The sequence below is a fragment of the Haemaphysalis longicornis genome, unplaced genomic scaffold, assembly GCF_048455015.1.
Source record: "Haemaphysalis longicornis isolate Haplotype H1 unplaced genomic scaffold, Haemaphysalis longicornis Haplotype H1 scaffold_1, whole genome shotgun sequence".
Classification (NCBI taxonomy): Eukaryota; Metazoa; Arthropoda; class Arachnida; order Ixodida; family Ixodidae; genus Haemaphysalis; species Haemaphysalis longicornis.
Window position 1 is genome coordinate 109604417 of NW_027526203.1, and position 24243 is coordinate 109628659.

General features: G+C 44.7%; 1 protein-coding gene and 1 long non-coding RNA gene across 2 annotated transcripts; both read left to right on the plus strand.

The window, feature by feature from the left end:
* Positions 1 to 1221: 1221 nt before the first annotated feature.
* LOC144145833 (uncharacterized) lies at positions 1222 to 23165 on the plus strand. The gene is made up of 5 exons (XM_077677645.1): positions 1222 to 1379; positions 2288 to 3003; positions 19826 to 19886; positions 20515 to 21561; positions 22936 to 23165. The coding sequence occupies exons 1-4, from the start codon at positions 1284 to 1286 to the stop codon at positions 21541 to 21543; spliced, it is 1902 nt and encodes a 633-aa protein (XP_077533771.1). The 5' UTR covers positions 1222 to 1283; the 3' UTR covers positions 21544 to 21561; positions 22936 to 23165.
* On the plus strand, positions 11875 to 13775 carry LOC144179032 (uncharacterized). The gene is made up of 4 exons (XR_013324128.1): positions 11875 to 12042; positions 12238 to 12383; positions 12477 to 12557; positions 13608 to 13775. It is a non-coding gene; the product is annotated as an uncharacterized LOC144179032 (long non-coding RNA).
* Positions 23166 to 24243: the final 1078 nt, after the last annotated feature.

Consider the following 24243-nt stretch of genomic DNA (forward strand, 5'->3'; position numbering starts at 1 on the left):
CCTGAGGTATTCTCTATTAACCCTTACTCCCACCTGTTGCCAATCTAATGTTCTGAATTCTTCTTGTAAACATGCTGGGAGTAACATTGGAGAGATTGTGTCTCCTTGTCTGACGCTCTTCCTTATAGGTATTTTACTGCTCTCCTTATGGAGGATGATGGTAGCTGTGGACCCATTGTAAATATCCTTTAGTATTTTTACATAATGCTCGTCTGTACCTTGATTCCGCAATGCCCGAACGACTGCTGAGGTTTCGACCGAGTCAAATGTTTTCTCATAATCTATGAAGGCTATATATAAAGGTTCAGTATACTCCGCGCACTTCTCTATCACCTGCTTATTCAGACAAAAAGGAGTCAGAAGTATGAGATAACAAGAGGCGACTCTATACGCAATCGAACAGATATCTAACTAAAATATCCCCCTTCCAAAACAATGTAACCCCTGTACTTTACGAATTTGGAGAGCGAAACGTGTTAGCAGTAAGTAGTTGAACCGTGATTTAAAAATATTCCAAGAATATTCTTAGAACCAAAGTACTTAACTCCAACCTTTCTTTTCGGAAAGGAAGCCAGAAAGGCAGGGTACGTGTTCCGATAATATGTATCGAAAAGAGGCGAAATGTTATTCTAGATGTTTACGAAAAGCCCCGTGATACTTAGGAGGGCCACACCACTGTCAAGTTAATGACCTCTCGTTGGCCTAAAAGGGCAGAAAGTCATTGTTATAAATTAAATATTAATATAAAAGTGGCCTCAGCAGACCCACAGAAGAAAAGGATATTCCCCAGATTTTTTTTTTTTTTCGGAGATCAGTTCCACTCTCTGTCGAGGCACGCCGGACGGGGCTCTATTGTGTGATATCGGCTTGCTTCCTCTCCGGCGCTTCCACGCCGCCGGTAAAGGAAACCGAAAGCGTGGTTATCAGCACGGACCACAGCTAGACGTCTCCAGAAGCCACGCCATGGTCGTACTACCGGCGATGCGCAGTCAGCAGGCTCCACGTGTCCGCTTCCGCTTTTTACTTTCTTGTCTCCGGGACACACTTCAAAACTCGAGACCGTTACGTCCGCAGGACGTCTCTACCGAATGGTGAAACCTGTACAGCTGCCCGCACTGCAATCAGCGTCGGCTCGGGACATGGGTGATACGAACACGCGGTGGAGAGAGTGGTTGGGTCTTGAACGGCCACGGTAAAATGAATGAAGAAAAAATTAATTTCTGTAGGATGAAGAAGGGAACGTGCCTGTCTAACTCTCGCCGTCACGCCTTCTGGCGCAATAGATGGCAGGACTGGCGCGTGCGTATAAAATCGGCCCCAGTGGTGGTTCCAGCCACCAGTCTTCCAAGACCGCCACAGTCCCCACCATGAACCCTCTGGTAAGTGTTCGAGGTGTCCGTCTTGGGCGAACTGTTCGTCTTGGGCGAACGGTTTACCATTTTGAGTGTATTGGAGTGTTGCGTCCTTATGGGTGACGGCTTAAAGTAGGCCGTTGCTCTGGGGGGCTGATGACAACCTTTCGGCCAGTCAACTTTCACCAAACTTGGTTTCTATCCACCTTGGTAGAAGCCAGGTATGGTGTAAATGTGATGTTTTTGTTTTTTGGTTAAGCAGCTCATAGATACTCACTGAGGCAGCCGTTGTTTGCCACCTTGCACGAATATTTCTAAATGCGATAATTATTTTTATGTAAGTGTGAAGCAGTGAAGAAGGTGAAATTCTGTAATATTAGAAGATGATCGCATTTAAGATTGGGGAAGTTGTTTAAACTTACACAAAACAAGACGGGCAGCAATTAAGCTGTTCTGAGTTGCAGCTTTTTCGAGGCTGTTTTTTCCCCTTGCATTTAAGGAAAGACCCTGAAGTTGAGGCATAAATGTCTATGCTGTAACGGTTTAATTAAAAATCTCGATAGCGTTTTATTCAGAACACGTCCGCTTTTTTTTATTTCCAGACCCGTTCAGTTGCGAAATTTGTATGAAGAAATGCAATTCCTAGCGTTAGTCCTAACTACCCCTGCACCACCCTCGACTGCTATTTTCACTAACAACCGTGTCGCAATTTCGGGGTTCATATTCCTTCTGAGCAGGAATGATAAGGTTCTGTCGAAAGCGGGCGACAATGTCTCGGCCGTTAGTCTACTAAGGTATTTATCTGAAAAGGTCGTTGCCGCCTTCCTGAATCATCCGAAGAGGTGTCGTTTTGCCACCGGGCAGTTTTCATCATGCTAACGCACATTATCCAAAAACGGGGTATCGAGTCGAAGGTTTCCTGTTGCGCTGCGCAGTGCGCTGTTGCCCTGCTGGCGCTTTGCGCCTTCGCCTCTGCGGGCAAGAAGGAGAAGGTCGAGGCCCGAGGCGCCCTCCTCGGAGGCGGAGTGGGCGGCTGCCCACCCTGCCCCTGCGCCGGCGGAGTCGGCCTGGGTGTTGGTGGAGCTGGCCTAGGCACCGGGCTCGGCGGCGCCGGCGGCAGCTACACCAGCGGTGGCTACAGCTCGGGCTCCGGCTACGGCTCTGGCGTCGGCGGTGCTGGTCTTGGTGCTGGAGGAGTGGGTCTTGGAGCCGGCGGCGCCCTCGCCAACCCGGCACTTGTCGGCGGAGCTGGTCTCGGCACTCCCGGCCTCGTTGGAGCTGGACATGGCCTTGGTGGTGCAGGCCTTGGCGGTGCCGGCCTTGGCGGCGCAGGCCTTGGCGGTGTCGGCCTTGGCGGCGGCTACGGATCGGCATCGGGCTTCAGTGGCCACAAGCAGGGCTCCGGATTCAACACTCAGTCGGGAGCCAACAAGGCCGGGCAGGGAAGCTTCGGCTACAACGTAGGAGGCTCGGACAGCAACAAGTACGGCCACAGCTCTTCTTACGGCGATTCCAAGAACTTCGGGCAGAGCTCGAGCGAGGGTTTCAACCGCGCCACTGGCCAAGGAAGCCAGGGTAGCTCGTACAACAAGGCCGCTGGGGGATCCGGCGCCCAGAGTTCGAGCTCTGGCAGCAAGGTCGTCTCTGGCTAAGGTCTTCGTACGATTTCCATGACTGCCCCTGTGATTCCATGTAAGTGTTCCCCGATGCGTTTCAGTTGCTCCTTATCAACCACGACTGCTCACATTTGTAACTAGCAGTTACGAGTGTGGCGAGCCGGGTGAATCAGTACACGCATATTGTTAGCATAGTGGCAAATATGCATCTGGTGGTCTCATTGTCCGTCCTTTTTAAAAAATACTAGTACGTAGAGTATGTATACAAAAAGCCGTCTTTTAGGATTCGCCGACATTCGCAGATTCATGTGGACCGTGTATTCCAAGCACAAGCCGTATTGTGTTTCCAAGAATTCTCATGGCTGGATGAGTCCAAATACATAGGCTAGGAATACATGCAAAAGGCTAAATTTTTACTGAGTAGTTAGGTGAAAAGTTTCATTTTCTTGTAAAAAGGCGTCATTTAAGGTTATACCAGCTTAAAGAAATGTATTGCCGCCATTAGTTAATAATACCCTTTTATTGCAGGATTTCAAAAAGGTCTTAGAATTTAGTATTGTCCACTTGTTTCTTTCGCACATGGTTTTCTGTCTTACTTTCCTTCAATCTGAAAGCTCTTCACATTGCACAGGTCATGTAACGCACTCACCCAAATGTTTGTTCACTTTCGCAGGCCTCCCCTCAACACTCAGATGGTTGCTGAACTGCAAAACAACAACGGCTTGAAGACATCAATAGCCTATACAGGATAAAAGATGGAGTGTCCTTAACAGTCAAGCCTAGCCTAGTTCTTTCAAATGAATGCTTTTTGTGCAAAAGAATGCATTTCCTTGCATGAATAAAAAGCGACATGTTACAATAAACTGTACCTGTATAATGGTCGTTCTTTTTCAAGTGAAGCGGGTACACCAGTTTCGCTGAACAAAAAAGACGGCAGTTAAATACTCATTCATTAGCCTACGACACACATTTGAGGACGATACCTAGAATCAAAGCACGAAACTATTCGGCAGTACAACATTAGGTACAAGGTGTTTCGTTTCGGTAACATTTAGTTCATTGTCAACGAAGCCTGTACTGAAGATTTTCGCCTGCGTGTTTATAACAATACTGACGTCATAATGAATTATTCCAACAACTACAAGAAGAAGATGGAGGGCTGAAAGAGGTAATTGCTGAAGTAAGATTCCTGTAACAACCACCGCCGAACTGGGCGCCTCATATCACAGAGCGGCCTAAGCGCCATTACTTCAGAAATGTATTTTAAACATGACAGTTTGTAGTGGTCCAATTAAGGCACAAAATTTAGGAGCTTGGAATCAAAATTAGAGGGCTTATATTCACGAAGCTTCTGGTAGAGCAACACATGCTATTCCAAAAAGCAGTTTTGCGTAACACTGATTCTGATGTCACCACGTGTTGGAGTGGTTTCGAACGCTACATAACCGTAAGGATAAAGGGGGGCTGTTTTTGATTGCTCCGAAATACCTCGTTGTGGTACAGCGCAGCTCCCAACAGTTACATTCTGAGCGAAAGAAATTAATTACAAAATAATAGCAATTATTGCTCTATTCGACGGATACCGAGCTCCTAAGTAGTCTCAAGCGGGAAGATGTATATTTTTTAATATTCGTATGCAGCCGGCCCGTGGCGATGTTAAAAAATATCGGGATTTCCTGCGGGACATTTTTCTTTGCCCCAGCACGAAGAATTAAGATCGACTTACCTCAAATGATGAATACGACCAACATTTTCTGCCGCGTACGCGACTTGTAGTGAAATGTAGTGAAAGCATTACAGAGTTTCTGTTTAGATGCGCAGGAGTAACTACAGTAGATGTGTATACAATTTACCGTGAAACCGCCCTTTTTCAGCCGAAAATGCCCGCTTAATCTTCTTGCGCTGAAGTAAATAGAAAATAAAATATCCCTTATAACAACAAGGCAATGGTTACCGAATGACTGAAGGCGCCATTCGAGGAGATACTTGAAATTCATTTTCCAATGTAACAGTAATGCGGTATCCTCCCCTCAGCCGAGACAAGAAAGCACACTGGAGTAGGACAGACTCAGCATTCGGCCATACGGCCATGAGGCGTCGGAGCTCGGCAGAGAGTTGAAATAAGGCAATAACGCGCAAACAGAACGGCAACGAAGGGAGGCATCCTTTAGGCAACGTTGAAAAACTTATTGATTACTCATCGATTCATACAAATTGGCAAATTGACTGAGTTTAAAATGAGCATCGATTACCTGTGGTACTCACTGTTCAAATAGCTTCGAAGCCTGTGAGAGGATCGGTGTAATTTTTCTTCCTTTAATGTTTTATGTCATAAGGCAGGACGTCGCAAACGATGAGAAAAGTAGCTACTTCTTCGAAAAAAAAGTAACTACGCGTTAGTATAGAGAAGCTGCCGGGCACACTTTTCCCACGTTTCCGAACACGTTAGCACCGCATGTGCCTTTGTATTCTAATTCAGGGTAAGTCATACCGGTTCTACATGCCCCAATTTGCAATGTTCCATACCGTAGATGGCCAATTATGGGGTATGGCAAAAGCCATAGTTCTATTGCTTATTATTTTAGGGTTTATCAAGATAATGTGATTCCTAGAAAAGCTCTCTAAGTCGTCAAGTTAATCTCCAGGTATAGCAGAAAAATTCTTCTTTTATTGGGTCGTTAAAACTGCCCACAGTTGTCTAATTGGCCTGAATTAAGGGGGACGAGAGGCCATGCTCGGAAAAAAATTATCTATTCGAAACGGTCTTTGTTTATGACAGGTTGCTGTCTCTCTTGCGGTATGTAAAATGAGAGAGAGAGCATAACTTTAATGAAGACCAGCGATGTTAGCCGAGCCGTCGGGCTGGATTGCTACGCTAGATGAGAGAAGAAAAAGAAAACGAAAAAAAAGAGAAAAAAAATGTCAAAATGAAAAGATGTCATTTGATGCGCCCAAAATTTTCAATCACAGAACTCTGTCCAGTTCAGTGCTCCGAAGAAACTCAATCTCCATGTACGCTGATGATATGTGTATCTGGTGCTCGGGCCGCAACAGGCGTGTGCTCCAATAGAGACTTCAGCGGGCAGTAAGCTCGATTGAAAACTTCTCGCGACACGCGGCCTTGCGATATCACCTGCCAAGTGCGCCGCCATGGCCTTTACAAAGCGGGACGTCTCAAACTACCAGTTAACGGCCGCAGGCGTACCGATACCGTATGTCACCCATCACAGGTTTTTGGGTGTTACCTTCGACCGCCATCTGGCATGGACGCCGCACACCCGAAGCCTAAAAGAGAAGCTAACGTCATTCGCGCATATCTTCGGCATGCTTTCCAACAGCACTGATGGATGTAGCGTCAGCTCTCTTTTACGGTTATACGATGTAAAATTACTGCTTAATTCCACCATAATACAACGCCAGCCCATCAAACAGAAAGTTGGCCCGCAATGATTGGAAAGAAAACTGCACGCCCTTCTCGAAACAAATGAATAGAAAATGTGCGTTACAACCACACCGCTTAAAATAAGGAAGATTTTGCTAAGATTTTCCTTGTTACTTTTCCTAGTCGTCTCTGCATGCTGACAGTTGCAACATTATAGGAAAGGGAGCAGGTATGTGGGCCCTTCCATCTTGCAACAGGTGAATTATACGTGTCATTAACCTGGCAGTCCTCCATCTCAGCTTTGCCCGCGCAGCACTTTTTCTTTGTACTCTTCGTGGAGTCACGAGAGCCCTGGATAGCGCCACAATACTTTAGGGGCCACAATTATGGCATTCAGACTCTAAAACGTAAGTATAGGTAGGCTTTGGTAGAACTTGTTGACGAGTAGCCTGTTTTACACGACAATACCACAACACGACAATACCACAACACGACAACCACAACAGCGGCACAGCTAGAAATGTTACTTTGGCGTAACTCTTGAGTTAAATGACATATACTGTTATTTCTTGTCATTTGGTTTTTGAACCTGGCTAGACATTTAGCCTCCGAGCAAATTTTTTTCTTAGAAACGCCTGCAAAACATATGCTGTAAAGTGTTCAAGTAGTTACGTGACGGTAATTCTAGAACAAGCATTGCTGCGCCAACTATTAGCTAGACGCTGTGTGCTCAAAACGGCTTTCCTATAGTTTAAGGAAAAGCAGCACTACCTGTTGTTCCTCATCGAGCTTTGATGTTAACGGGTGTGCCGGAATAAGAACCAGACCATCCAAAAAAATTTAAACTTGTGCTACCGGCTCTTTAGAGCCACTTGTTACGCATCACTACGAAAAGTGTCCTGCTACATAACCTCGTTTCTACCAGCTGATTTGTCTGCCGCTCCGCCCAATTAGCCCCGCTTTAATACGGGAAGAAACCTTTTGCGTTACTTACGAAAGCGACTTGTGTGCGCCTAAACCAACCCGATTTCATGTCAAGCTTAGCGAACGACGTCTTCCCTGTGGGAAAGCCTTGTCCGAAACAATCCGTCGCATACCAAGGTGAGCGGGCTGTCTGGCGCGTCTATCCCGTCACTGCACTCGGTGTCGGGGGCCTATCCGGCGCACTTTGACGCATGAGTTTCTTTCGCCTTGCATGCCGCTTAACGTGCAATGGGTTGTGAAGGTGTCTTCGGCGTTGGCGGCTGAGACGTTAAGCGATGACTCAAGGACAAAGATGACAAAACTAACAGCTCAAAGTTGTTTTTCCCGTGTCTGCAGCTGCCGCGGTCGAAGGAGCTGGTTGGCAACTTACACATTCAAATACGTGAGTACATCAGTAGAAAAGGGCTCAATCAGACCCCAGGCGTTTATTACAACTTTGCTCTAAATATGCCTCGTCAATGCCGCCCGTCAATTTGGTAGCAATTCCCACTATTGCACTCCTCAAATCACCATGGTGTAAGAAAAGTACAATCGAAGAACAAAAAGCAGGGCCAGTTCCGAACAATTCAAAAGGGCCCACCAAAACCGAAAGGCCAAGAGCCCGACAACATTTTCGAAGTAATATCTTACGCACCCTATACTTCTCGCTTTTCCAGTCCCAATTAACGTATTGTATCGAGTGTTGGGAATTTAGCTATCACACATTCGTCCAGCTCATAATATGCCCCCCAAAAGATCCTTGAGAATAATAATCTATAATTCCCCTCGTGCACCCTCTCTGACTCTATTTTGCGATTCCGCAACAATGCTTCTTCTTACACTACCAGACTATCATATTTCTCTACGAGTGTATAAAGTAATTCGTGACAAATTCCTTTTCCTCCAAAACAATCTTCTAAACAACGGTACAAGTAGCCGCTCCATCTTCGGGGGCAAGTTTTTTATTCCTCTCTCCCGTAACGCATAGGGCCAATGCCGTATCAAGTGCGTTGGAGTAAAAATTTCGAATGATCTTCACCCATCAGTTTTAAGGCGGACAAAAGTAGGCCATGCTTAGAAAGATTTTTTATTTATTTTGCATCAAATAGTTTTCTACATATGGATAAAGAAACAGAAAATAAAGTAAAAAAATATGACCGCCTTGCAATTCTCTGTACATTATTTCCATCGCTGCTCTCATGGCAACACCAAGCATACACTCTTAATCTGGTTCCATATAAGTTCCAGTTAAAAAGGGTGATCCATATATTTTATGTGGATCCGAACGAAAGAATAACTGGAACGAAGCATATAGGTGGATCTTATCTGGAACCGTCAGCTTGTTTTCTTTATGTTCGTGGTTTTTATCTGGAACCAAAGAAATGGGGTCATGCGATGTCGGCGGTTCCGGTTACTGTTCCACTTATGTCCCAGTAAACGGTTGGGGAGACTGCGCTTGTATATTTTTTGCTCGTGTCTTGTTCCACATAACTCGTGCATGGCAGTGAAGTATGCACTTTTTCATGCATCAACTGGAACAATGAACCGCATATATATTAGGTGCTTCTTGACCCAAGATGCACGTGCGCGTCTAATATACACGCGCACACCGCACATAAAATCTAATGAACTTCGCCGACATATATGAAACTGCCTTGCAGCAGTTAACTTTCATAATACGGCTAAACTGTAGTTTTAGTGATGTCCTTTGACAGAAAACGAAATCCCACTTTTTTGTCAACGCCGTACAAAGCATTAAAAATGTCGAGAGGAGGATATCTCAGGCAAAAGAAGAAATTGCAGGAACCCATTTCCATGTGTTCTGCGGCACCCAGACCGCTTTCGTGAACATCGTATTTTTCTAATTTGAGGCGTCAAGTACAAAATCGCCAGTGACGTCAATTTGAGAAGGACTAAACGTCTTCCCTTTCCCCGTCTGCCGTTCGGGCAAAGCCATAGCTGCTATAGCGCTGAAGAATTCGTGGTGCTTTTGTGAACATCTTCATTACGAAATACTTGTTGAGGCCATTACATTTTATGTATTTGGTTTACAAAGTTTCGCAGAAACGGCAGCTTTTGCTCAACACTCAGTCATCATCTCGCTGTGGTGTAGTACGCGCTCAATGGTACTTAGTCCACGTTACTTATGTTGTGATGGGGTACATACATAATGGTAACCGACTGCGTCACATTTTACACTGCACACATCATGCTACGCATGCAGTTATATGCTAAGAAGTTCGTTTTTGTATTTTGTCTCGTCCCGGCTATTAATTTTCACAAGCAAAAACGAAAGCCTCTTTGCAGGAGGAGAACGACACAGAACCCGGAGAACTAAATATACCCGCGGCATCTGCCTTACATTCTATATATTTGTACTGAAATGTAATTCTTATTTCAAATTATGCATTGCAATATCGCGAAAATTCGCAGTGTTACCATAATGCTGTTACTTGCCATAGTAATTCAAGTTCACCGAATGACCTGCCTTCTCCTCCTGGTCCCCCCGTTGCTCTTTTCGTGCACTATTGGTGTTCATGAAGAAAAACTGCTGGAAAACGGGCAGATGTATTATTACTCGCTAATTGGCGAGTATACACTGGATTCACTATACGGAAGTAGTTTTCTATAACGTGGTCATCAAAAAGGGTCGCAGTATATATTATTGGTATTGGAAAGGCTTGTTGTCAAGAGAACGCAGTCAATAAAGAAGCGTCGTTTTGTCTTCACTGCAAAGAACGAAATAAAGCTGTCATCAAAGTTTACGCACACATACCGCACGCGCTCACGGCCCGCGGAGAGAAACAACTTTAGCCCAACTAACGTGTTAAATTGGCTAATATCTGAGCTCTTTGTTCCAGCCTCAGAGCCGCGTAGACGTCCGCTTAGAGGCCTACTCCCATTTTCCGAAGCAAATATAAGCGATCAAGGGTGCCGAGCTTGTGATCTCTTCCGCGGACAGGTCACTGGCCACGGCGTGCATCGCCCAAGGCACAGAGGAAGAAAAAGTTGGCCGAAACCGTTACGAAACGACCGCCACTTCAGTGCGGCATGCCGTGCGCATGCGTTGACAGCCGCAAGGCTGCGCCGCTTGCGTTGATGCGTGGTATAGTGGGACGGCAACGGGTACAACGACGATGAGGGAAAAACGGGACTGCGTGAACAATTTTAACGACAGCAGCGCCCCTACGTCTCAACGTTAACGCAAGCTAGTTTTTGTTCGTCCGCATGCAGCGCCACCAGTGGCCTTCTATAGCGGTTTTCTTGATTGCTCGCGTTATGCGCCTGATGTACTAAATGAACTGTCGGTCAGACTGGCGGGAACGGTTACCAGTTTGGTTGTGGCGTGAAACTGCGGATTTCTTCATGTCCTCGGGCTGTATTTACTGTTCGACGAAGTGAAGTTTTGCCGGGAGGCGCAAAAAAGGTCAGTGCTGCTTATTTATGTTCTGGTAACGGTTGTTGATCTTTGACTTGTTCATCACTGCGTCCGATAAACGTGCCGCTCTGCTGCCTGTTCGATGCGAGAAACGTTTGCGGCCGTTATTCACTTAAGCTTGTGTGTTTCTGGGTCGGAGTCGGCTTGACAGTTCTGACTGCGTACGTTATCTAGTGCTATTTAGAAAGTGGCTGGTGCGCGCATTTCTCGAGTCTGCATGTCCCCTTATGGTGTGGTGTTGCTTAGTTGTATATTGACGGTTGCTGTACCTGTCAGCGGTACTGAATCTTCTCGGGTTAGTCGCACGCTAATGTCTCGCGCGCACACACTGCACGGCTTGTTTGTCGGAGCGTCTGTCTTTAGACATATCGGTATTTTCAAACTTCCGTGTTAATTGCGTTGTGTTGGTCTTCTGAGAGCCATAAATTTACTGTGCTAATCATGCTATTCCGCCTAATGTTGATGTGCGTTGGCGGCAGCACTGCTTACTTTTATCTGTGCTGTGTGTGTAGTTGTTCCCTGTTTCTTCGAATGCCTTCGATGAATTCAGATGGTCTATTTACACTAGTCAACTTTAGTTGGCTCCCTGACATGTAGTGAAATGCAAGGGAAAGTGGTTGTCTGAGCAGCAGCGTAGTAACAAAACGTTCCTTTTGTGAGGTGGAAACATGCAGAAAGTGTGGAGCCGTTTCTATGCTGTCAATGTCAGTGGTAACCTGAGACCTCAGAATAATTACCCATAAAGCTCACGTGTGGACTATTAGAAGTTTTAACGTCACAAAATAAGTTTAAAAAAAATTCATTCCTGCCATTTTGTGCTATCAATGTCAGTGGCAGCTAGAGAGTTGGAATAATTTTCGAAACGCTCATGTGCAAAGTTGTTGCATCATGATGTGCACCAAACATTAATCCATTTATGTTCTCCTTTGAACGCAGAAATTATACTGCAAAAGCAAATTGCTACATTCTGTATTCATACTCTATGACCTGTTCAAAAAGAGACTGTGGCTGACTGTAGAGACATTTGACCCTCCATTGATAGGTTGTGACAAATGTTTTTGTTCCTCTGCAAAAAAAAAATGAAAACAAATTATTTCCATTCTTTACATGCTCCTGCGAAGTCATGGCTGTGGCACTTACTGGCTGAAGACATCTTCGGCATGCTGAAGGGTCGTCGGGGAGAGTGTGGAGGATTATGAATGCCCTGTGGAGCTCATAAGCCACAAAAGAGTACCTTTTGAGTCGTGCATATTGTGCAGATATTCACCAGTTCGCATAGACCAAGGACAGGTGAGCTTAAAGTATGTTCAAATATTTTTATATCTCAAATTGTTTAGCAAGGAAAGATTACCAGGACTTCCGCTGTAAAAAAGACATTCGACTTTCGTAGAATGAATCAGACATTGTTCAATATTTTCTCGTGCTCCCTGGGTAAAGCAAAGCATAAATTTATTCTCTGATATTTTTGTACTGTTTATTTTCTAGGCAATAAGGCGAAGATAGACCTAAAACAGCTGTACAAGGAATGCATATGGCCATTTTAATTGTATTTGGACCCCTTCTTGGAAGTGTATCATCAGAAAGCAACACATTAAAGCTCTTGCACGGGATGAAATCATTGCATTCTACAAGTAAGTACGCACTGCCTTTTTTCGGTCTTTCATGGCGCGTTTTTAGGTAGTTTCTTCGTAAGTAATGGTTTCAAACTTGTTACTTCTTTTCAGTGACAGCTTGGCCTGTGGCTCAAGGTGACAGTAGGAGCTTTTCGGAACACGTTAGCGAAAGTGCACTTTGAGACGTCCCTGGTAAGCTGGCATTTTGTTTTTGCGGGACTCAATTTCTGGGGCTGTTCATCCTAATAGAACTCACTGTTAAGAAGTTATCGTGAACGCCAATATTGGCCATTGTGTTCACATTACACCTATTACGGATGATCCAACAGTGGCCAAAAAAAGCAATATTTTGTATTTAAGTTTTGTAAATATTTAGCTTTTACACCTTGAGAGTTGTTGCTGTGATTTGCCAGCACCACGGACACGCCCAACGTGGTTGCTGCTACAACAATACGGTGGCAACTGACGATTTAAATTTCCCGCTTTTAATACGCCCGTAGCACCAATAATACTCCCAAATACAGCCGTAGCATGAGTAATGCTTGCATTGGATTTTGACAGGTGGTTAAATAAGGGGTAATTTTTTTAAGGGAATTGTTTAGAGCACAGAAAGTGTCGTCTGCAAGAAAATGTGCTGTAGTTGTGATTTATAAGAAAATGGTGCAACAGCCTAGTTCAGCATTAGTCAGCTCAACTTCTGCCTTATACCACTACGAACCATGGAGGTAATACATATCGAGAGGGAAATATTTTAGGTGGAACGAATTCCTCAAAAATTTTCTGCCACAGTGCGATATTTATGATTTCCTATGACTGGCCATTTATTTCTTTGCGGTAGAAACATGGTTTAGCTGCAAGTTATATTAAGCCAGCCTCACTACAGCATTCTAGGGAGCACATTATACAGTATAGAGAACATTTTTTGCAGAGAGAAGGTGTGTAAAATATAATGCCGAAAGGTGATTATAGTAATGATTATTTGATTAATAAACGAAACCTCTCAAGAATAAAAAACCTTATATTCAGGATACCGAGGCAGCAAGGTGGGATACTTTCCAGAATCAGGGAAATTTCATTGATTGTCTGTGGTGATATTGTTTAGCGCACTTTCACCTTTAGCAGCACTCCCAGAAAAAGCCCAAGAAATCACTGATTTTAAATCAATTACTGTGTTATGAAAGGGCCTAAGCAACTCACTCATTTAAAGCAACCATGTAACAAAATATTCTTGTTTCCTCGAAGGTACATGAGGTGAGCAGTAAGTCTTCTCGAGGCCCGGCTATTCTGAGAGAAGGGACTGGCGCCATCAATATTGCCCGCTTGAAACGCATCACGGATTCGCCGCCTGCATAGTCACTTCAGGATGTGGTCATCCTCTTCGCCGCATATGTCATCTTTTTCATCGTGTCATCATGTTCTTATGGTTGTGTGCCTTTGAAGAGTTCTTGGGACGTTTGCAGGGAGTTCTTGGAAAGCATGAGAAATTTGCCAGTGGCCTGGTGTCATTTAAGTTGGAGTCTCTGTTGAAATACTTCAAGTGTTCAGCTCTGCTTGGGATTTTAAATTATTGGTAGAGGTTAAAGTATCTCTTGAAAGGCATGAAGGAGGTCAAATGAAAGGCATGAAGGGGGTGAAATGAGATGAAGAGGTTTAAGTTACTGGCACATGCAAGTTTCATGTCAACTGAACATTGAAGTCGTGCCTTATTTTTCATCATTGGCACAATGCGCAGGCTGTCTTTGAATCTATAGTGGGTGTTAATGTAGTTCATGGCACCGCATTGTAACGTCCTATTATTCAAGTGTAGCTCATGAGATTTTTTTTCGTGGCAGTGCTGCTGCTGATGCAGAAGTGACAGTGCTTATTTACGCAGATGGCTTCCGCCTTCATTTATAAATTTTAGTAGTGTATGTGAGCTGACACCCATGCCGTAGAAGAATTTGAAATGTGCGTATTTGGCTTGAACAAGTCTTCTCCTTTGAACAAAGTTGCATTTCTTGCTTGGCAGAAGCAGGGCTTTGGTCACAATTACACTGACAGCAAGACGGGAGGGTTTTTATAGCACGCAACTGTGAATTTTACCTAAGGTAAAACGTTGAGGCTGGAAAAAATGCTTTCAAGTCTGCTTTGTAAAACTGGTCCCCTGTATTATTCAACGCTGGCTTGTTTCCTTCTTAAGGATGTCTGACTTGTTCCCGCTTGAATTGATGACATATATAATTAGTCTGCTTGTTAAATTTTGATATGTGTAACATGCTTCCAGCTACCTGGTTTGCAAAATTATATAAGATTCACGCTGGCTTTTGTAAGATTTCCTGGGATGAATTATTTTAAACAACTACATATTGTTTGGTCAAGTAACGTGCCTTAAGTCAAGGCCTTTTGAGGACGCTCATAAAGTCTATTTTGACTACAATGTTACACTTACGTCTGTTGTCAGGAAACTACTATATTCAATAATCATGTTTTAATTGTGGCATACTGCCGCATGTGACCTCTCGTGTCAAAATGTTTTATCGTTAATCTTGGCTCGAGCGTTGTTTACCTAAACTCTTGCACTGCACTGTTGTAGGTTTGTGATGATACAACCGTGTATGGCTTGTTTTTAGGCCTTTCCCTACAATTTAATAGCAAACGGCATTTTCCCAAACAGTTATGCGTAAACGTAGTATGGCAAGCGCAATGAGTAATTCCGCCTTTGAATTACCTTTGTTTATCTGATCAGACAGCATATTTGATACTCACTGTTGTATAATGTCTGTCTCAGTGCCGCGGTAGACGCACACGTCTATTTACTTGTGAAGCAGTTGACCCTAATACCGCCTTTATGAACCATGTTTTTGAGTAAAAGTGAATATGTCAAAATGCCACTTGGAGCCTAGTGTTATCGTTATGGTATTTATTCCTTGTACGTTGGTCATTTTCTGTGCAATTTAAAATAGACAGCTATTCAAATCTGAAATGTATGAATACTAACACCCAATAAATTTGTATAGTATGTTGAAAAGCACTGTATGAGTCATAATAGTTTGTTTCGTGTGTATTTTAATGCAAGCATATTGTTTCTTTTACATGCAGCTAAAACCCAGCACAGGATTCTGCGGGTGAAGCCAAAGACTGTGTGCCGCTCTAGGTGCCTCAGACCAACTTTTATATAGAACTGTGCTCCGATAGGCAACTGTTGGGAACTGTCAGGGACCACACTGCTGCGGTGGTTTCTGCTTTCCAATTGTTGGTATCACTGTGGGTCATATATCAAGGCTGTGTTAAAATGGTGCTTGCGGTTTCCTGCTGATACCAATGCATCCGCCAGCCTGGCATATGACCTCGGTGTATACCGACAGGAAAGCAGAAATATTGGAAAAGTGGAGTCCCATAGACAGCTTCCCATTGTCTATAGGAACACCGTTTTTTATAAACAGCTGGTCTGAAGGTACCTGGAACGGCGCACCGGATAAATTCCATAATCATTTTACATGGATCAATGTTCCAGTAACTTAAACTACCCTTTTATTTGGAACAGTGATCCGCATACTTTTATTTGGAACACCGATCCACATAATTTAGCTGCAAAAATATGTGGTGCACTGTTCCACTTAATTTTCAGGATATGTGGAACACGGTTCCGATTATATAACTGGAACTTTTTTGCAAAAAAGTTCCAGTTACTAAGTGGATCTTACGTGGAACCAGATTAAGAGTGTAGTTATAGCTTTTTCTGCCACCGTCTTATAGACGATGTATGTCTCATGTACGGGTGACCATTATGCTTCGTTTGCGTCATTGGGGATATGAACTAAACAAATCCTTTTCGTTCTTAGTTTGTTTGTCTGCTTATAAATAAGCGTTTTTTGCGCTGTAATCGACGCTGAATACACCATTTCTTGTCCTTATAGGCGTATTTACTACTGTTGGCGAGGTACATACTGCATTTCTTTCAAATGTTTGATTGTGCATAGCCTAATCCTCATTACCTATGTGATATTTGTTTATTGGATCAATTACAAACCCATAGCCTAAGAAACCAGACAACGATGCTTGTATTGAATTAAAGTTAAAAAAAAAGATGCGATAAAAGCAATTTCAATTTCGAACGCTTGACGTGGCGCATGCTGATGACATGAACAGCTTATCTGCTGAAGTTACGCTTGGAACTACAGTAACAAAAACCATGCTGTTCGTGCACTGCACATAACTAGGGGTCAATTCTTGGAACTGCTACAAATTAGGCGGCCAAGAACAGTGAAACGGTTACAAAAGCCCTTGATGTGCTTAAGGTCCGCAAAATTGCTCCTTCAAAGGCAGGATGAGCGGGAAGGGGCAAACTTTATAATTTGGTTTTACCCGAGCAGACGTCGAGCAATCACGTTATGTGGGTAGAGAAACAACAGAAAAAACAAACCAATGTGTTCGGAAGCTGCTTTGGTATCTGTGTGGTAAAAGTATCCCTGTGGGACCCTTTCATAAGCCTTTATCCCTGGCTTGTGATTTAACGAAAGAGCTCCTTCCTGTATGCTCGGACTGTCAACCTAAAGTGCAAAAAATAGTGCTTTAATATCGCAGAAACGTCATTATCTCCACTAAATGGCTAGGCAACATTTGGCGTAAGAGTGTGGAGAATGCCACGTTGTTTTGCTTAAACTGCAGAGCCAGCTTTAGGCTGATAAGGCCCATGCCAGGATGCACGTAGTATAAAAGCTTTCTGGTGTTCTTCAGGAACACAGGTTTAGACCAAGTGCTGTGACAAACTCCAGTGCCAGGTTCGCGTATGTGACCAAAAATTCGTGCCCATGATCTACCATTCATTCACTGCTTACTGATATTTTAATATATATACAGTCTGAAAAGACAAAAACTCACACAGAGCGCGAAAAAAATAAGGTTAGTAGAGACAGAGGCTCGTTTGTCTCTGTCTCTACTAACCCTAACCCCGTTTGGACCACCTGTCTCAGGTCGAAACGTTGGAAATAAAGTATCCGAAGAGCGTACTTCTACTTTGTGCGTATTCCTGCAGCAACTAAGGACTCCACTTCACGACTATATATATATATATATATATATATATATATATATATATATATATATATATATATATATATATATATATATATATATATATATATATATATATATATATATATATACATATACATATATATATGTTTATGTGTGTGTGTGTGTGTGTGTACATATATATATTTATATGTCTTTTCTTCCTTCTCATTAGGCGTAGCAGGATAGACGGCTAACAGGAACTCGGCTAGCTTCACCTTTGGCATTGACGGCATTCTCCCTCTCTACATACATAATTCCAGATAAAATTAAAGAGCCGAAGTTCGTTAAAGCGTTATTGCGCATAACCGCTATTCGTCTCGTCAAGAAGTGTGGACAAAAAGGCATAGAATTGATGGGCAATCGCTCAGGGAAGCTGCGAAATTCTCTTTAAGTTGATACCATTAGAGATCGAAATGCTTGATTAACTTTTTTATTGCTATTGTTGATTGTTTGCAATTGATGCATTGAATTTTTTTTATTTCATAAGCTTTACCGAATTCTAATACTTGTTTATCAGCTATGGTATGTATGTATGTATGTATGTATGTATGTATGTATGTATGTATGTGTGTATGTGTGTATGTGTGTATGTGTGTATGTATGTATGTATGTATGTATGTATGTATGTATGTATGTATGTATGTATGTATGTATGTATGTATGTATTATGTGGGCGTGTATGCATGCACAGCGCGGCATACGTAATGACAAATACCATGCCACTAGTGCGCGAAACTTCATACATCACAAATGCCAGCAATCGCGATTCTTACTGTACGACGCCTTAACACGTCGGGTAACCAGACTATTCTCCAATAGTGTGGCAACTGACCGAAAGAGGCACATTATGGGAGCGTCTAACATAAACCATCTCCTGCCCCTGGACGTTACGTTACCCACAGACTTGAATAATCTCAACGTGAGCAATGAGTTATATTGAGCTATTCAAGGTGGCGCAAAAAGGGCATTGAACTGCACTGGCCCTCCGATAATATATGTCGGCGCAACATAAAAAGGCAATGTTTCCTCAGAACGATCTATGTTTTTTCTTAAAGCTCCGAGTCTAGTATTTTCAATAGTTTAAATAATTTAGGGCACGTAATGCAAATTTTCAAATTAATCTACGAAAATTTCGGTCGATCAAGTAATCACCTGAAGGCCTCTGCTTCATCCGCGAGCCAAAAAATGTGTGTGTGGAAAATAAGCAAAGCGTTAAAGACATGCGTAAGGAATGACCTAGGCAAGTAGTTTTTTACAGGTAGTTTTTGATGACCATCTGTTGTAAAGCAAATAGTTTTTGACAGTCAAATAGTTTTTGTTGGGTGTTTAACTTTAAGTATCCCTTCGTTTATGCTGATGTTACAATAAAGGTTGTAGACCTACGCACACTTCTTGAATAATATCTTCAAGGAACTGTGATTTTAAGAAAATCGACTGTTTTAAACCGGTGACAAAAATTCGGACGCCGAAGGAGGGTATGCAACCCATGAGTTCGTGTTCAGACTGAAAATGATCGCGTCCACCATGTCTTAGGTGTGGCGCGATTCTGCAACCCCGTGTCAATTGTAACAGAGTACGCTATTTAGAACTTACGCTTGCTAATTCAGGAAAGTAAAAGATAAGTAGTTGGGGCTGCACCAAAGACCATTTCTTATTTTTGGAGCATTTTTTCCAGCCAGTTACGCGAGTTTTTCATTCTTCAATCCGTGCTTAGTCCCCGACTCTTCAACCTTGCCAATTCCCTTAGCTTTCAAGTTACACGTCATTCTCTTCCCCCTAGCCTGATTATTGCTGAAGCAACGTACAAAAAAATTTAGAAAAAGACGAAAACTTGGCATAGTATCCAGTCCGTCCTCGCAAGTCCGAAACCAAAGCGAAATGCCGGAAAAACCGTTGGGGGCATCATTAATAACGGAACGGGAGGAGACGTTTCTGTGGGCAGCGTCAACGTGCCGCCCATTTGTACGAGGGTAAATGAGGCGTTACGAGGCTCCCAACAGACTAACGCCGAAACGCGCCGCGCAATCCGCAACCATAATTGCTCCTGCGGCCAAGTACAACCACCACCGACGTGGCCGCTCCTGGCCCGCTTACAACACGCTCGATTGCGCAACAGCCGCTGTGTGTTTGTGCCTGCGTGTTCGTTGAGAAGAAGGTGCCAAAGGTGTTGGCGGAGCTGAGGATTGTGAAAGGTGGCGAGGAAACTCCTGATCAGCGAGGGCAAACAGGCGCCGTCGAAGGCGGTTGCCACCGCCGCCTCCGCCGCATCATTGTCAGGCACGAGGAACTACAGACTCTGAGCGGGAGAAATGTCTTCCGAGAAGAAGAAGGAAGCGCAGCGATGCGACCTGTGCGATAGGTACGGGTCCGTGGGAGGCGAGAGGAGAGGCGTGAATATAAAACAGCGCGAGCCACGCCAGAACCACTGACCACTCCACCAAAAGCGCCGACGCCATGAAGACCATTGTAAGTTCGACCGCTACTCGCTCCTATTCATCTCCTACGCCCTTGTTCTTCTCACTAACGTGCGCACTCACTTTTTACGTTTCATTTCCGCTATGGCACTCACAGTGTTTTTGTATAGGTATATGCGTGCACTTTAATTTTCTTCCATTGTGGTAACTGGCAGCTGTCACTTCTGTCCCGGTTGTAAACTATTGGTGCTACCACTTAAATATTTTCGCAGGGCTGGAGAAAAAAAAAGTGCACTCTCCCTGGACGAGTGGGCTTTTTTTGCTCTTCACTGTAGGCGTACACCGCCTCCCCAGTCAATCGAAGTTGCGGAAAGTATGCAGTTTCTGTGAACCCAAAAATGCGTCGGTGGGGTCGCTCTCATTTAGTGCAGTAATGCCTGGGCAAGTTCTCCCTGCCGGAACGACATAGCTAACACGTTTGTAACGTAACGCTATTATTAAACCGAAGCATTTATCCTCACATAAATAAACCAGGACTTGTAATTAGCCCTTTTAGGCGCTGGAATAAAAGTTCGTATTAGTGAGGAATAAAAGGGGCCTCAAGTATGTGTGTCTTGTGTGAAAATTCTTTTGCCCTGTGTGTTCTTACTTCAAGCAATTATTTCTCCTTCATATCGCAGCTCATTATCTCGGGCCTACTAGCACTGTGCCTCGCAGTGCTGGCTGAAGATAAGCCCGCTGACGACAAAGCAAGCGACGCAACGACAGTGGCCTCCCCTGCGGCCGATGCCGGGGACAAGAAGGAAGGCGATGAGAAAATTGAGGGTCGCGGACTCTTCCTGAATGGCGGCGGGCTCGGCGGAGGCCTCGGCGGCTGCCCGCCCTGCCCGTGCGCGGCCTACGGCCCCGGAGTCGGCAGAGGATTTGGAGGAGCAGGGTACGGCTCCGGCTTCCGCGGGAATTACGGTAGCGGTTTCTCTGGCGCTGGATACGGCGGCTACGGAGGTGGCTACGGAGGTGGCTACGGTGGAGGATACGGAGGAGGATACGGTGGAGGTGTTCGTCCTGGCATCGGTCTTGGAGGCGCGGGCTACGGAGGCGGTGTTGGCCCGGGTTTCGCAGGAGGTGTTGGAGGTGGTGGGGTCGGGCCCGGTGTCGGCGGTGTCGGAGGACCCGTCGGACCCGTGGGTCCTGTTGGCGGCGGCGTTGTTGACCCAACCCTCGGCAAAGGCGTTGTTGACCCTACTCTTGGCAAGGGCGTTGTTGGAGGACCGGTTGGACCAGTCGGAGCCGGCATTGCTGCTGGACCGGGAGTAGGTGGAGTAGGACCGGGAGTCGGTGGTGTTGTTCCTGGAGTCGGAGTCGGTGGCGTTGGACCCATTGTTGGACCCGGGCCCGGAATCGGTGGAGGCTACGGAGTCGGTGGCGTCGCTGCGAGCTCCGGTTATGAAGGCGCCGGTGGCTTCGCAACCAAGGCTGCCGGACAGCAAGGAGGCCAGGGTAGCTTCGACTACAACGTGGGCGGCTCGGACAAGAAGGTGTACGGTCACAGTTCATCGTATGGAGACTCCAAGAGCTTTGGTCAGAGTGAGAGCGAGGGATTCAACCGCGCCCAAGGACAGGGAAGCCATGGCAGCGCTTTCAACAAGGAAGCCGCCGGATCTGGGGCCGAGACCCACAGCTCAGGAAAGGAGGTCGTTGTCGGTTGATGGAGCTCACTGACTGCTGTAAGTACAGATAGATGACACACGAATCGCGTTTTGTGCTCATTTAAATCACGGACTACTGTAGGAATTCAAGGCCAAGATTAATGAATTGCCGTGCGAAAGCGGAGGCTGGGACACAAGAGCAGTACTGGAAATATGGGCGCCTTTAGGTTCTTTAACGCTCACTGAAAAAATCTCAAAAAGAAAGCGCCCATCGAAAAGCAGCTCCCATGGCCGGTAGCCAAACCCGCCGCACAACGCAATAGAGCAGAACTCCTAAGCCACTATGACATGGTGGTTGGGGGTACGGTGGAAATTTATCTATTTCGAATGACGGAACGCAGTGATAATGCTGTCAGATGTGCGTCAAGGCCATTGTATAGCAATGAGTGCAAAGTTCGAAAAGCTGACTCGCTACCAATAGATGGAGAGCATTTTGACCTCGGTGAATCAATGGTGTACACCTTTAAGAGATAAAAGCATTTTGGTTATTTTACAGAAAATAACTACAATGCATCTGAATAATCTTGGCACCCCTAAAAAGCATGTGTAGCAAATACATTTTTGGTATGTTGGTAGTAACTCGGCTAGTTGTAGTAGAGGATTTAGCAGTAATGGTAGTACCAGTATTATTAGTCGTATTAGTAGTAGCAGTAATTGTACTACTTCTACTACTACTACTATTCTTAGTAGGCGTAGCTTAGCTGTTGAGGGGAGTTCCTGAACAGGCAGAAAATTTGACTGCGGCTTGGTAAATGCATTACCATAATTTTTATTGCATATAGGCAAAAATCTACAACTGATTTGTTGTGTTGTACGAGATTTCGGCGCACGTTAAAGATCCCCAGGTGGTCCAAATTAATCCGGAGCCCTCCACTACGGCGCGCCTCATCGCCTGCGTTGCGTCGGCGCGTTAAACCCTACAATCAAATCAATGATTTGTTGTGTCTACGGAACGGTTACCTCTGATGAAATAGGACGCCGGTAAGTCAAAAAGTGTAGGGCTGATGATGTTGTCAGCTGTCTTTACAAAGGTAAAATACAGCTGGAGAGTCACTAAATTCTATGAAGATTGCCAGAGCCCTTACGGTATACCGGGGCAAAATGAATTTCCGTATTTTTAGCCAGTTTTTAAATGAGGTCACTTGCCTTACACTATCTTGCAAACATGGTGATGGACTTCTCAAAGTGAAACAACGACAATTGAAACAAATTCATGGAATCATCCTATTTTACCACTTGAGAACAGGAAGAAAGCTAAATCATGCGTTTTCTTTATTAGAAGATTACCGCACGTAGCCATAGTGCGAAATATTTGAATGATAGCTGAGGGAAACTGCATACAACCATGGCTTTCAAATTCATTGGTCTGAAGACTGTTTTCTTTCTTTTCAGGTTTATGTGCTGGTCACCAATGCAGCCTCTCATTCATTTCATAAATTTCGCACCATACACCCGTGACCATGGTCGTTGGCAAGTCATAATATATCCAAAGCAATGCGTACTTTGTAGGAAAGACCGGCGCCATATTTTTCAACAAGTCACTACCCATTCTGATGAGACGTCATTGCGGACGGAAACCACGACTGGGAATTCACGAGCAATAAAAATATGTTCCTATTTGCCATGGTGTCCTGAGCATGTTTTTTTTTCTTCTGTGATCGTGTACGATCAGTGTTCAAGTAGCTGCCTGTTATACACACACAAAATGACAGTTGCCTAACCGAGACATAACTTGATAGGTAAAAAACAAAGGTTACGACCTTCACATGGTTGAACATCCCGGCAATTAGAATTCTGAACGCGTAATAACTAATAACTACCTGGGCTTCCCTCGGCGGTTACGCGGTTGTTAGTGCCAAAACTTTACGCTTAAAAGTGAACTGTATACTTCATTACAGCGGTGTTGTATTAGGTTCGCTTCCCATACACTTATCGTTTTCCGCACATTAAATTCCCATCTGCTTCTGCAGGTGTCTGTTTGGCACGAAGGGGTCCCTGCCATGAGCCGTTCTACGTCACGTGCTTTAACTCGGCAGTAGCGAAAGGGGCGCAGCTAGCAACGGCGCGACGCCTGGCAGACAAATCGAAGCCACTGGAAAGTGCAGAGCGGAAGGGGATCACGAAGCAAATCGTGTTATACGGCAAGAGCACGAAGCACATCGAGAATGCCGGGCGGGAAGGAAGCATTTCCGGCGTTAAATTTTATAAGAACGCTTTCGTATTCACAACCCTAAATTGAGAAAAGTGCTTAGGTGTCGTCGGACACTCCTCGGTCTGTCCTCGGACTGTCCTCGGGCCATGGGTTCATTGCGCTGACACCACGCCTGGTATCCCAGCCGATGATTTCCCTGTTGGTGTGTCGTGACTCAAAAAATAGTGGTTTACGCGTTTTGGGTTGGAGGCTTTTTGCTTGCGATTCCACACTGATCAGGCCCAACCGACCGTCAGTTTGCGGCGTACGTGCATCGGTTTCTCAGTATCTAAGAATGAGTTGCGAGTATGCCGATCAGTGTATGTCAGCGGCAGCAAAGGCATTGTGGCTGTTATTACAACGTTACAATTATTCGACAGCTCCGCTGGTTATCCGTGGCGTTGAATTTTTACGGCATCCCACACGTAGACTCTGGAGTAGCTATATTCATGTCGGGTTTTACAGACTCGGCGCCGCTCTTGCTTACCAGGAACGACGCAAAATTTGTT

Coding starts and splice junctions, on each gene's coding strand:
- LOC144145833 (XM_077677645.1), top strand. CDS start 1,284: ATGGCAGGACTGGCGCGTGCGTATAAAATCGGCCCCAGTGGTGGTTCC. Junction 1,380..2,287: donor TCCCCACCATGAACCCTCTG/GTAAGTGTTCGA, acceptor TGCGCTGCGCAG/TGCGCTGTTGCCCTGCTGGC. Junction 3,004..19,825: donor AGCAAGGTCGTCTCTGGCTA/AGGTCTTCGTAC, acceptor AATATAAAACAG/CGCGAGCCACGCCAGAACCA.